The sequence below is a fragment of the Meleagris gallopavo genome, chromosome 13 (genome assembly GCF_905368555.1).
Source record: "Meleagris gallopavo chromosome 13, MGAL_WU_HG_1.1, whole genome shotgun sequence".
In the NCBI taxonomy this organism is placed as follows: domain Eukaryota; kingdom Metazoa; phylum Chordata; class Aves; order Galliformes; family Phasianidae; genus Meleagris; species Meleagris gallopavo.
This window is the reverse complement of record NC_139416.1, coordinates 15,377,402-15,392,424: the sequence shown is the minus strand read 5'-3', so window position 1 is coordinate 15,392,424 and position 15,023 is coordinate 15,377,402. Positions and strand designations below refer to the sequence as shown.

The window sequence follows — 15,023 nt, the reverse complement described above, 5'->3', positions numbered from 1 at the left end:
GACTGTTCTGACATTTCAGAAGTTAAGAGGAACTATTCTTAGCCGTGTCTAATAATATTGCAGTTTCCCACCCATGGAATCTGTGTGCAATCCTCCATTGAATTGGCAGCCTTTGGTGGTATCACTGCCACATGATTTGAACCACGCAAAATTCAAAAACATTGCCATAGCACTGTGTAGCCCGCCTGAAAATATCTTCACCGCTCTTGGGAGATGAGTGATCCCTTTGGAATTGGTTTTTGGAACTGTAAACTAATGAATCACTAGCAGCTTTAAAGTAGACAAAATGTATTGCAACACAGCATGTAGCACAGCAGAACTGAAGGAAATCTGTTTACAGTGCTTCAACAGACACTTGAAATCAAGATGCTCAAGAAGGATGAGGCTGTTAAGAGAAAAAAAAAACAAAGTTTCAAGTGCTGTGAGCACAGTTCTCTCTTCCATGGCCAGCAGCCACCTTTGGTTCCAGAAGTGCGTTCTAACCCTCCAGGGTTACCAGCCAGCACCACACGGCAAGCAGCATCTTGATCCACATGGAAACATGGCTAGGGATGGAGCAAGAACGAGCCTTCCTCTGGGTCTGTTTGTGTTTTTGCTTCAGAGTTAAGCACCACAATCAGAAATCACTTCTGTCACACAGCCACATTCACAGCTTAGATACCGAGACTGCGACCACAGCTGCCTGGAAACGTTGTCAGTAAGATTTATGCTATATTTGGTAATGGGACAAGGCTGACCCCAAACTTCTGCTCAAGCCAAGGGGCAGCCTTATGCTCACAGCTGGTGGGAAAAGGCACTGTTTTGCAGTCCAGATTCCTGGTGAAGCAGCACAGCCTGGAGAAGCTCTAAAAAACGAAGTTCACAGGGACACTGCTGGGCAAGGAAAAAGCCAAAGCTTGCAACTCCCAACCTAAGCCACAGCTGTTTCTTAAGAAAGCTCCCTGCCCTACATATGTCCAGCCAAAGCTGGGCTGTTACACAGATAAGTTGCCTTGAGTTAGGAAGAGACTAAGCAAAGAGAAGCACAGCTCTGGAAGCAGCAGTTAAAACCTCATCTGCAAAAGATGACAAGTTTGATGTTGTAGTGGTTATCCAGAGTATAATTACATATTTACAACAAAGAGTTACTATGAATAAATACCAAGAGACTCCTTGCTTGAAGGATGCTCTCTACCCACTAGACTGCAGTCACACTCTCTTGCCTCCCTTTCAGCAAGAAGTGTTGCCGATAGCACTGAACAAAAACAGAGATTTGTATACAGGTACAAACACAGCCAGCTGATCAGGTAGTTCACTGATTCACAACAATATATGAAAGAAGAGCAAGTTAAAAGGCAAGCTGGTTATTATATAAGTGGATAGTTCAAGATTTGCTATTAAAAAAATTAATGTAACCACGCCCACAGTGAACCAAGAAACAAGAAAGTGGGATGAAAAGCAAAAAATTTTTCTCCCTACTGCACCGAGCATGACCAGTATATGTGAGGCCAAAGGGTTTTACAAATAAATCAAGAAGGAACACTGTTTCCATTTCACCAGCTTCTGACCCTAGAAAGATATCCTAATTCCAGTACACAGATCACAAAAGTAGGAGTAGAAATGCCATACTGGAGATGTATCCTCTACCCCAGTTGCTGCATGGCCTTCTCTCCCTCCCTCGAAGAGGCTTAAGAAAAAAATGTACCCTTCTCTCTTAGTCTAAAACCTGTCCCCACCCCCAAAGCCTGGCACAAAGCTCTGCAACTGTGTACGCCTCTTGCTTACAGGCTGGAAAAGATGTACTGTGTGTACTTCTAAAGCAGAGGAATGTGCTCACAAATCAGAAACAGCTTTACGAGGAAGAGGAGGGAGAATCTTCTGTTCCCATCATATTTTGAGCCATATTGAGATCCCCACACATTCCTCAGCAGCAGTCACGGCATGAGGATGAGGCCTGGCATGCCCCTGACTCAGCCACTATGCTATTTTAAAAAACCCAGCCCTCCCAGGACGGGTTAGCTCAGGGCAAGGCAGAGCCCTTCCGGGGATCCTCCGCACCACTAGCTGGGCAGAGACACTGACACCACACAGAGCCCACAGAATTACTTGCTTTTTAAAGCTGCCCAGAGCAGTGTGAAGGGGAGGTGGCACCCAAGCAAGGCTGTCAGCTAGCTTGGGAGCAACACAGAGCTCCCAGCCACAGCTCAGCAAGTCAGGGCCCCACACCACCCCTGTGCAACACACAACTTCAGTCTAAAGATTGTGGAGGAACTTTTCCATGGGCCTTACTTCTGTATTAGTACCACTGATACATTAAGTGACAGTTGCAGTGATACCTTACACTTGAAGATAGTCTCCTACCCATCAGGCAAGCAAATCAAGACCGGCATACTGGTTATACAGGCATCAAACAGTAAAGATTTTTGGGATGCAGCAGACCTGAACTACAGTCACTGACCTGGAGAAAATCAGAGCTGACTTGAACCTCTACTCCAGTAGGTTCCCAGGTCAACTCACATCATCCTGTACAATACACCTCGGTTCCAGAAGCCCCTGTGCTACCAAAGCTGCCAAGCAGGAGTAAGGATGTTAGTTTGCTCACAATCTTTGCAGTTTTTTCTTGCACATGTTTTGAGTAACTTTTTTCCCCCTATAATTTCCAGTATTTTAAAATGTCAAATGTATTTACACTGTGTTCTCTTGCACTTCACATGAATCATGAGTCATGCAAACACCACAGAAATACAGAAACAGGCCCATTGTACATGAATTGTATGCTCAGTTGTCAGGGGAGAGCTGTTCCATTTTAAGGACAAAATAACCTGCAGAAGCATTATGGCTAGCTAACAAACATGCCAAAAGTCATGCTCTTTTCTCTTTAATCTTTACTCTGCAGCTGACCTCCAAAAGATGTCAGAAGATACATAAAATGGCATGGATCTGCAAAATGGTATTAACAGAGGTGAAGGAATGATGGAGAATGCCATAATATCTAAGCCTGTCTCGCAGGACATCAGAGTACTTCTCTCATAAATGCTGGTCCATAATACTCATTTCAGCAAGGCATTGCCTACTCTTAGCTTGTTCTGGGAATTGGCTCTCCTCATACTTAATGCCAGAAAACCATAAGAGCTGAACTCTCTCAAGCCTCTCTGGAACACACTTATAGAAAATTGGTGTTCAGTTAAAAAGTATGCTTGTGTTACATGTGACAGATGGGAAGTGACCTAGTATACATAAAGTCTTTTCAAATTCTGAAAGAAGTATCTTACAAACAGTTTAAGGAGAAACTCCAAGGTGCTGTCCTGCAATGAAGGCTGCTTTAGTCTCGTGCCTCATCCTCATTTAGCTTGCTATTCTCTCCTTTCCCACTCTCTCCTCATCCGAGTAGTCAGTTAAGGGAAAGACATTGCCTAGCTTTTATTTCACCTACACTTGTAAAAAGTTTATCAGAGAATCAGTAGAATGGATTTAATAATCATGAGCACAACAATGCTAAGCAGCAGACAAAAATACTGCCCATTAAGACAAAGCGTGCAGCAAACAAAAATAAAGAAGTCCCACCAAAACATAAAATGTAGAAGAGACAAATTCTGTGGCTGGGCAGCTAATGAATGCTAGAGCCAGGGAAAAGATAGAGAGTTAACAAGGGATTAGATTTCCTGCCTCTTGTAAATTAGTAAGTAATATATACGACAAAGGTGCATAAAAGAAAGCACCAGCACCACAATTTCTTGTTGCTGACAACAGATAGAAGCAAAAGTACTGGATACAGGTGTCAGCCTAAACTGACATGTAGGATTACTGAATTTCCATCTTATTCAAACACGGAGTCACTCTCTATTCCAGTGTATGTCTGTTAACTGTATGACAAATATATTTTCTAAATGCTAACAGCTGTAAACAAATTACAGGACATTACATTCTTTCCTCCCCATCCCCCCTTTATCCTTCTTTTCTTTTCCCTTCCAGCTGGAATGTTAAGGTTTGATCTTTGTTCTCATATTCTTCTGTCAACCAAGGAATGGGGCAAGAAATTCAGCAGCTATGTCAGCAAGTTTATTACTACATAACAGCCCAGCACTTCAGGCTCTTCAAGAGATCAGCAGCTTAAAACCATTACACCAAGTGCAGCTAGAACTAGACTTACAGAAAGAAGGAGAGTTTTAAGAGGTCTGTGGCCCAGGCAATGCTTTCATAGGCAGTCTTCAGTGGCAGTAGATTATGGGATTTTTTGTTTATTTGCTTGGTGCATCTGAACTTACCAAGAAATGTGAGAGGTTAGTACACAACTATTCACAGTATAATGCGTACAGTTGCCTATCTACCTACATCAGTGAAAGATTACAGTTTAATGCTGCACTATCTCTAGGCAATCTGAAGTCTACCCAGTGAAAAAAAAAAAGCAGAACCTATTTAAGATGCTGAAGGAATGTGACTTTGCTTAGGTGCATCTGTTTTGCCTCATGCTGCAGGGAAACCCATCATCTTCTGATCTGTCACCAAAGGAAAAAAATCTCATCTATAGGTGAGTTCTATAAGCATAAAGATTAAAAAAAAGAAGAAGAAAGAAAGAAAGAACTGGGAGTAAGTTTCCAAAAAGAGCCTGCTGATGCTTATCTAGGCAACAAGTTAAAACAATGTCGTGTAAATTATTCATCCTTTAAATGGTTCCATCACCAGAAGTTCTAGAACAACAAAAAAAAAAGAACAAAAACTAAAAGCACTCAGACTACTACCTGATTTTTTTATTTTTTTATTTTTTTTGAGCAGACACAGTGGAACAGAGAAAAGTAATCAAAGAAGGAAATTACAGGTGTGCTGGTGCTTCCAGCCAGCCTGGAGGTAAGGCAGTGAGAACTGCTCATGCTGTGCATGATCACTTTTTTCTTTCTCATACAAAAAACAGAAGTCAAGAACAAGTTTGAAAAGCAGCTTTGTTCAAGTTTGAGTTCTGGCAGACAACCAAGTCTGTTTCTATTTGAGCCATATTCCTTCAGCCACCCATAATCAATGTTTAGTTCCCACACACAGTAAATAAGAAACAGGTTCTCTGCTTTGTGTGCTTACGAAAGAACAAATGCTCTGAAAATTACATTCTTCAGAAGCAAATGTGAAAAGATTGCATCCTTATTTCAGAGGAACGTTATCAAACAAGAGGAGGTGGTTGTTCCACAGTCAGAGAACAGCTTTTAATAGTCCAAACAAGTCTACAGTTTCTCATATTTTGGGCTTGCAAGAAATAGTGTCTCCCCTTGATCCAAAAAAACCCAGTGAGACTTTAGGACAGCAACATCATGCTTCTAGCAGGTAGGCATAGAATTGGAACAGCCATGACCAGGCAGCTCATCGCCTACAAGAGAAACATAGGCTTCTGGCAGCTCTGCCACTCCAGTATGCGGAAGGAAGGAAAGACAGTGTTCCCATGATATCACAGTGATATCACGTTGATATCATATCAGATTGGAACAGACATGGCTGAGGTGGAGAATACTCCTCCTTTGAGACTATGTCTCACATAGGGGTGGAAATATCTGACACTTCTCCTGTACCCAAGCATTAGAAGCACAGCTGTATGTATATTGTCTGTCATCTACCCAAACTCACTGCCGGCCCCATCCCCCTCCTGTTTCAACGGAGGGTTTTGCCAGCAGCCATCATGTACTTGCTTATCACTAGAGCTTACATATTTTCCTCACACTTAGGACAACTCTGTGCAGTTATGGTTAGCTAAACACTTTCTTTTTATAGTTCCTCTGTATGCAAAAATATATGCTGTATAGAGATAGACAGTTGTTTGGCAAATCATAACTAATTATATTCTTGAGAGTTGAGCAGGGTTATTAAAATAATATCATGAACACCAGTTGCTGATTGGCCTACAGACTGAATTTATTCCAGGCTTCCTCCAATCAGAATTAATCTTTTGGTAGCACAATGAACTGTCACTTCTGTATCAACACCAGCAGCAAAAATGACAGCAGCCTGCATCATTACTCAACTAAGATAATAGAACTAAAGTCATTGGAACAGGCAGATGTTGGAGGATGTCTCCCATTTCAGAATAATGTTCCTGTCATAACTCAACATTTATTTTAGGGAAGCAAGGATAAATTCATTACTATTTGCAGGGTGCTCAGATATAACAGTAATAGGAGCCATGTAAGCTTCCAATACAAAGACAGTAGAAATGCACATGGTATCAATACTAACCATCCTTCACCTGGATGACACAAAGCAGGGCAATGCAATCAATCCATGCCTGCCAAAGACCTGTTCCTGTGTTATTGTGCACAGAGGTAATCTGCCATTGCAAACTCAACGCTGAAGTGAAGAGATGTGTAAGAGAAATAATTCCCACACGATGCAGTATTCCATGCTTTATACCCAGAAACCTTATTTTCCAGTAGCATGTTGTGTCTGAAATCATCATCTAAAAAGCTGTTTGCCAGATTGCCGTAATCAGTATTCCCAAGGCACAGAACGATGCATTTCTGTAGCGATAACCAAACTTCATAGATACAACAATTAGGAACTACTACTAATGACATTTAAAACTGGAGACTGCATTCTGCATCATCGTTTCTAAATGACATCTTTTAATTTAAAAGATCAGAAGAAAATAATGATTCTGTAAATAGAAGCAAATGTCAGACCCTAATCTATTTCAGTACAGCAGTGTACATGGGTGTATAAAGGTGTACATCCCATTACTGCTGGGCTTTAAGGACTATCTTATGTCTTTGTCCCACTGCATAATATCTCCTGCAGTGGTATTATGGTGATTGAGTGTGTTCTAACTGCTTTGGTATTCAGATCAGAGTTTTGTATTAGTAAATTAACAGGATTATCGATATTCATAAGCCAAGATTAATGGAGTTCATAGTCTGGTTAGTTCAATCAGATCATGAATTATGACAACCAGATATTTTCAAAAAGAATAAAACCACTTAGCCTGACACCAAATACCGTCTTCAAATAGTAGACTAATATAAATACCAAGAAACTGAGTTTTATGTATAGTTCTATTTTAATTTCATTCTCATTTTTCTATACTCACAGGTTTTTCATTCTGCATTTCACCTGGATAAGAATGACAGATAATATCCAGGACTTCCTGGCACATGCAAAACTAGTTATCATATCTTGGCAGAAGGTCAAGCTGAACATCTTTTAATTTGGCCAGTTATCTAGCTACAGAACGACACAAACCTGGAGCTGATAGCCATTCCTGCCACATAGCATGGTTGGAGTTGCTCAGCTTCCTCCGACAAAGCTCAGAAACAATGGATTTAATGGGGAGGGAAATACCCATCCAATTCTAATGGCTAATTCTGTTTCCTTTCACTTAGAGAGCAAAGTACCAGATGCTCTAGATTTCCTGCTTTGTCAACTGTAGAGGAGTATTCTGTTCAGCTCTCACATTCTGATATAGCTGTTTGTTGCTTGATAAAAGGTAGTTCCCCAGGGAAAACATAGGACTGTCTCTAGAGAAATGTCCAATACCTTATTTGGAAGAAGAAGAACTCAGAGCCTGCGAGTTTATCTAGGGAATAATTCAAGATTTTTGGAACACTGCTCCCAGGACTTCCTCTGTTCCTCAAGAGGTACCAATAATTGGCTCAAAGTTGAAGTGCGCCTATTACATTTTAAAGACCATCTTAAATAAAGAAAATTAATTTATAGCAGTTCATTTCTTCCTTTTTATAGAGGCTACAGGGAAAGCCACCAGCATTTATTCAATTCAAAATGGGTTCAAAATCCCCTACATTTGACTCTGCTCAGAGAGACCTTACTTAAAAACTCTTCTTACAATTCCAAGTTATGCCAAGATAATGTAAAGAAATTGATTGACTATAAAGCAGATGAGCCAATTATCAGTGTGTTAAGTATGCTCTAAAATATCTTTTCCTCCATAGTGATTGAAACAAATCTCAACATGCTAACAACGATTTTGTGGATTGAACTGAAACTGAAGTTATTCATCCTCCCTCTATCTGTGCCACGGATATTTGTTCTTTCAGTCCATGTGGCAGACTGCCATTAATGCACAGCATCAATACTCCTCCACCTGCGTTTCCAGCTAAGCTTGCTGACTTTGCATTGGAGCAGATAAGGAGCACTCACTACAAAACTCAAGAGGAGAAACAAGGGCTAACCTTCAACAGTAGTTTTCAGGACACAAATAATAATAGCTGAAAAAATCTCACAAGTATAATATAAATATTTGTAAGTGGGCATATCTTATATCCTAAGCTGAAGATATAAACCTGTAATTTGCTCCATCTTTGTAAGTATTTCTTTGCATACAGCCATATTAAAAGTGCTGTGACAGCTTAATGGCCTAGAACCTGTGGTTTTCAGCATTTTAAGTCCTTCCTACACACAAAGTTCATCTACCCTGACTACTCACAGACATTAGCTTTTGGAAATATATACTTTTACTACCAACAGGAAATTAAACGTTAGCTTTTCTAGAAATCTGTGAATTCCAGAGAGCTGCATATGAGTACTGAAATTTGAGACTCTTTAAAAGCTTGAAAGTGGATGTTCAGCTCCCTAAAAAACAGTACACCTTACAGATATCAAAATAGACATCCATACATGGATGTTCACAGATATCAGTAGTTATTTAAAAACTTTAATCAGCTTTTCCAAGTGGTTAAAGATACTGATAGACTGCTCTGTGCTGAAAAGATTCACTCCTCCCCACTCTTAATAGCACATACTTATTTTAGTCTGTTCCAACCAGCTCCATCAAACCAAATCTTAAATTCCCCCCTTTTTTTTTCTTTCAAGCAAGGAAAATTAATGATGCAAAACATAGTAGAATATTGAATAAGTTAGCACTGGAATGACTGCCCTACATAGAAAACAGTAAGGATTTTAAAGAATCCGATTTTTCCACCTGATAGAGAATACATTTCACATCACAAGTCCACAATGAAACAAGCAGGAGGCAAATTTCCAAGACCTTTGAATAATGAAACAGCGGTTAATAAAGCAAATCTTATTTTTCCACTCCTCTTTGGTTTTTAATATCCTACTGGTTTGTATCTACTAACTGCAGGACACACATAGTAACAGAAAAGCAGTCTCCCGTCAGGAGAACAGTGCCATTCATCTCATGATCAGGGCAGGGCAGAGTGTAACCATACAACTGTGACCAAGAAATCTGGTATCACCCAGAGTTACCAAGTACTATGTATGACCCACTTAGTCTTCTGAGGATGGTCTATCCTCCTTTCTCTCTATCTCCTCCCCAGCATACATGGTAGACTGTCTTTTTGTCTCCACATTGGTTATAATACTAGTGATACACCAGAAAAGTGGATTTGGTGCTGGTATCTGTCAAAGAGGGAAGGAAGAAGGGATTTCCATGAAATGATTGAAGCCCCACCACCGCTCACTAAACTCATATTTCTGTTTCAAGTCCCAGATAAAGCTCTTCTCCTTCCCAAAAGTTTTATGCTGGCTTAGGGACTCTGATGTCTGAGTCCACAACTTTCACACAGCATGCAAGTACATCCCAGCAGCTAAAGGCAAGAGATGTTCCTCCACGCAGTAATGCAGAAAGAGTATGACATTAATAACTCTGCTTTCTAGCTTGTCTCTACATATTAATAAAATGTTAAAAGCCTACTTATCTAGTCACTAACAGGAAGAAAATGAAAGACAGAACTTAATATCTTCTTGAATACTCACCACAGTTGCTATCTACATAGATTTAATATCTCCTCTTGCACTAGACTATTGAGATACCTTTTAGAAATGCTCATTTCTTCGTTGACAAATAACTAAAGATCAAGTCAACACCCTCCAATGGATTAGGGCACACATTGCATACAACAGAATAACATTTTTTCTATTTTTGATTATCAGAAACAAAATATATTGTCTGAATAGCGTCTCAAGTAGTACATAGAAATGTGGGTTTAACTGTAATGCCATAACTCACAGAATTTCATGAATAGTTTCACTCATCCTCCATAGCACATCCCCCTTGTTTGGTAGTAAGGAGTCTGGTCAGATCCGGGTAAAAACAGCTTTGAATAGTTAGGGCTGTTGCCCATCACCAGACTAATTCACAAGGGGCCAGCCTTTCCCCCAAGGCACCATCTGACAAATGGTAGAGCATGATTGCTGGTTCTGTGTTTTGGGAGACATCATCTTTTGGATAAGATACTTCAGAGGAAAATCTTTGACTACACAACCTAATAAAAGATGGCCTGTTCACAGAATGCTCGACAATACCGAAGAATTTTATATAACAATTGGCAATGGAATTTCACTAATGCTTCTAAAATCATCCTTCTAAAAACTCAGATACAGCACAATAGAAACAGGATGTTTTTCCTTTGGAATTCTGAAATCATAAGTAATCTTAAAGTAAGTACCAATAAGGTACAACAGGGAAACATTTGGTCTGAATTTCAGCATAATCATTAGTGTTATTCCTACAGACATTGTGAGCAAGAATTTTCTTTTTTTCATGAAGCTGATAAATTCCTCTTGCTTTCAGTACCTTTGCGTCAGCTTTCAGGCTGTGCATGGAGCCCTCTTCTGGAGAAATTTGAAAAAATGAAAGCTTAAGAATGCAGCAATATGATCTATGCATTTGTGGACAGTTTTAGGACTAATCTTCTCCATTCACTATAAAGACAAGCTTGTAAAATGTACACATTTTACCCAATTCACTTAATTACAACCCAGCAGAACATCACAGTTACAGTTAAGGCCATCAAAAATAGCTTTTCTTCCCCTCGTCCAAGCTTCATTCAAAAATGTTGTGTTGAATTCATCTGCCTGCGTAAAACACAAAACATACAAACCTCGGAACAACTTTCATTTTAGAAAAATAAAAACATTCTATATGGGCCTTAGGAAATATTCCTTGGGAAACTGGGAAACACAGAAAACAAACCTGATTCAACAGATTCACAAATCTGTAGGTATTTACTGCTAACTGTACGTTTGATAGAGAAATGCACAATCTTTTTGATTGTCAACTTCAGATCAATAAAGCTGCATATTATAGATATGCTTTGTAGTTTTACAGGTGATCATGAATTAAAGGTGTGACACACATCTTACCCCACTACTTCAGTTAATGTTCAGTTTTCCTCTTGGTGAATGCTGATAAACTGTTAGTAATAGTGCTGGCTAAGCCTCTGATAAATAAAGATATTTATCAACTACCTGTTTAATACAATTTTTAATCGACAATGCATCCCATTAAGCATGTGCGTGTGAAAAACTGATGCCCCATTAATATCTTTATCCTTTCATGGCTTTGAAAGACGAGTTTTCTAGATGTAACAAATATAGCTGAATTAAATGCAGATTAAAAACACACAGACCAGAAGTTACAAGTTTTACATCCTTCAATTTTAAAAAAATATATATCAGAAGAACAGAAACACATAAACATTCCATTACTTTCAGTTCATGCTCCATTACTTTCAGTTCATGCTCTCAAAATCTCACCAGATATCTCTGAGACTTTTTTGTACACTGTAAACTTTGTCACCATTACTCAGAGATGAAGTTCTTCCTATCCTCCGCTTCCACAGGAAGTATTGCATTTCTAGATTGCTATTGCTTAGAAATCATTTTATCAAAATTGAGCTTTTCTTGTTCCACTAGCACTGTATTACAGCAATCATTATTGCTACTACTGAGGGAGGGAAAAAAAAAAAAAAGAAAACTTATGAGAAATCCCAAAATGTGTTACAACTACTATACAGCCAGATGGCTGCATTTGTTTAGTATGTTGTTTCTCACATTCTTCTATTTACTTTTCCTGTCACATGAAAGTTGTGCATGTGGTGTGTCAAAGAGAAAAGCTGAGCAGCGTTTCAGTAATTCCCTTTTTTCTTTATCTAGAATGTCATCATTTTCACTTCATACTGTAACCTGTCAACACTCAGCATCCTCAGTCCTGAGGACAGATTTATGTACACTTGCTTACTGCAACTAATTCATTCCTTAACTCATTTACTTTTAGACACAATCCATAAAGTGAACTTGGAACTGTGTTAAATCACCAGGTCTAGGCATTGCTAAATGAATCTGCACATGCTAATAAAGTGGGGTGTGATTTAAACACGTAAATACAGAGCAATGCTAAAGCTCCACAAGCTGAGCCCTGCGGGTACTCAAACTTGCCTCAGCCTAGCAAGAATAGCAACTCTAAAGTACTGCTAAAAGTTATCAATGGAGTGCAGAGTTAAGCTGTTTCCAGAATCCAGGGTTCTGCACTTTGTCAAATTTTAAGTGATTACTGGTATTAAAACTAAAAATAAAAAACAAAAACACAGGCTATGTGGTTTACTAGATCTTAGAAGTCTGTCCCCCCCCCATCATAAACATTTTCCTACAAGGGACCTTAAAAAAAAAAAAAAAAATCCAAACTCAAGCTGATTATCAATTCAGTAGTATGCTGAAGAAAACTGAAAGGAAAAGAAAAATAAGAACAAGAAAAGACAAGTCACAGAGAACACCAACCAAACTGCAGTTCATCAAGCAGGTCTCAAGCCCAAGGTCAGCTTGGTGTACGTCCTGCTTACCTCACCACCAGGTGCCCCCTCTCCCTAAACATATTGCCTCCCATGGGCAGCCCTGCCAGCCCTGTTGTCTGCCCAGCCTGGATGTCAGCCCACTTTAACAACTTCTCTACAGAAGCCTTTTGCACACCCCTAGCTCATCCCAGAGGCTCTCAGCCTTCCCTGAGCAGTATCTTGCATGCTGGGATCCCCCTTACATACACACACAGCCCCAGCCCCAGCTGCTGGGGAGGCCTTGCTCCACATACATTCCCTGCTCATGCTGCTCTGGGACCTCAAACTCATCCTTCTCCAGTACATTCAGGCACCGTGCCTATGGCCCAAAAGCAGTTGCTTTCATTTATTGCACTCACTGAAGCAGGACTGTAACCCTGAACCCACCCAAATGCCTCTGTGCTTGCTCACATGAGCTCAGATCACGGAGTGCCTCACTGTCTTGCAGCTTCAACCACCCACCAGTGCCTTTCCTCCAAATCAGGCTCAACCAGGACCCAAATATGCCCACCCGGACCCACAGTTTGTATGTTATAGTTCATATGACTGCTGCTCACTTACACAAGCACCCCTACTGCCTCCTCTCAGCAGCAGAGCTCTCCCAATATTCACCATTCTCTCCTTTTTCTTCTATTTTGGAAAAGCAAACTAAATTCTTTGTGGAGATTGCAGTTGCACAAGCACGAGTGCACAGACTCAGGAATCCCAGCACTACTTTGACACTAAAATCTACCAAATCCCTAAGGGTTAAAAAAAAAACCACTCGATCACCAGTCAAAAAGGAATTAACTTTTATCTCCACTCACAGCACAGGGTGCCAGTGCCACCATCACTAAATGCAAGAGTTTACAAAGCTCCTAAGACAAAAGAAAGAAAGAGGTATTTATGCTGGACAACAAAGGATTCGCAAACCTCCCCAGAGCTTCCAAAAAGTAAGCCCTGAAACAGCAGCAAGAGGAAAAGAGAGCAACCAGAAGGTGTTGAGAAGTCAAAGCCCTACGAGACCCTTTGCTTTGACAGACAGCAGCAGCGGGGCTTTAGCAGCTCTGTGTTTTTAAGGCTGGGTGTTTTTTCCTCTGCTTTCTGGCAGAGGGGGATCTATTACATTTAATAAGAGAAAGGCTACAGAGTAAATCATTAACAGTAATACACATCTATCAGGAGAGAGTACGGGAAGGGAGCCTTTTGCAAGGTCTGATTTTATTTTTCCTCTGCATTCTCCCCTCCCGTTTTTAAAAAGCAATAAATAAAGTGGGCTGCCTATAACAGCCTATCTGCCTACTACCCGGCAAAAGCCACAGAGGAAAGAGGCAAATCAAAGTTGCAGCATTTGATATGACAGAAAATATTGCTGCTGCAGCTGCTACCGAGACACTTGAAAGATTCCCCCCCCCTCCCCTCCCTGAAAGGAAACAAAAAAATGCTGTATATCATACAGCAAATTTCTTGTAATTGTAAATCAGGCAACTATGAGATACTATATTCCTAGCAACTGGCTTGTAGCAGAGATCTTGCATCTTTCAACAGTAATTCAAGCAATATATAATTACACAAATCAGACGTGAATTACAAATACTTTCAAATCCAAATGCATAAGAGAAAGAAGAGGAACAAAAAAAACCCCCATATTTCTTACCTGGGACAGCAGAAAGGACAGAGTAAGTTGAGTTTTGTGCTGCATTTTGCCAGACTAGAACGTACCAGAGGCTTTTTCATTCATGCACTCGGCTGCACTGAGCATATTTTCACTGTGAAACAGCCTTTGAGAAGAGACTCTGCCTTGAGAGCCAGCCAACTTCCCAAATAGATCAGCAGCATCATCACTAAAGCATTGGATAGAGTCTGATGACCAGAACCAATGGCTTTACAAGGATGATTTCTTCACAAAGCATCCCCATTTTGCATCACACACATTGGGCAAGCACCTCTCACAAACACAGCACCTTTAGAAAGCATTTTGCTTTGGTGTATTTCTGTGTTTAGTTTCAGTCTAACAAATCACACCTTGCAGATCTCAACAGTATTTTCCCTTTTAGAGAATTGAATTGCAGAGAGGAATAAGAGCAACTCTGAGCACTGCTGCAAAGATGTTCTCTTTATTAAAATGTTAATAAGGTGTGCTTTATTTTCAATAAATAAAAAAAAAATGACCACTGCAGTTTTAGTTACTTCTAAGCCTCAGAAGAAGAACACAGCAGAAATACAGATTATATTTTATGTTTTCCCCTCAATCTCACAAATCATAATGAAGACAGATCAATTCTAACCTGCAGAAAAAATCCATCATATGGCAATAGATTTTATTAACTGCTCAGGTAATGGCAGGACTGGCTTTTTATTAAATGTACTTGAATCTAGGACAAAGTTTCTAAGGTGCGTATCCTTCAACTACAAAAACTTTTCTGGTTTGAAAGAGGAACCTGGTGTCTCAAGAACATGCTTTCTCTGGATTGGTTGCGTTGCAACCAAGTAGTACCAACAGAT

The 15,023-nt window shown here is 40.0% G+C and overlaps 1 protein-coding gene across 3 annotated transcripts in view; it reads right to left on the bottom strand.

Annotated features, from left to right (window-relative positions):
• CDH13 (cadherin 13) overlaps positions 1 to 14,351 on the bottom strand; it is a 431,693-nt gene extending 417,342 nt beyond the window's left edge. For all 3 annotated transcript variants that reach the window (XM_010718092.4, XM_010718093.4, XM_085235261.1), the window contains exon 1: positions 14,176 to 14,351. In XM_010718092.4, the coding sequence (XP_010716394.1) occupies positions 14,176 to 14,220 (45 nt within the window). In that variant the 5' untranslated portion in view covers positions 14,221 to 14,351. The remainder of the gene's footprint in view (positions 1 to 14,175) is intronic.
• Positions 14,352 to 15,023: the final 672 nt, after the last annotated feature.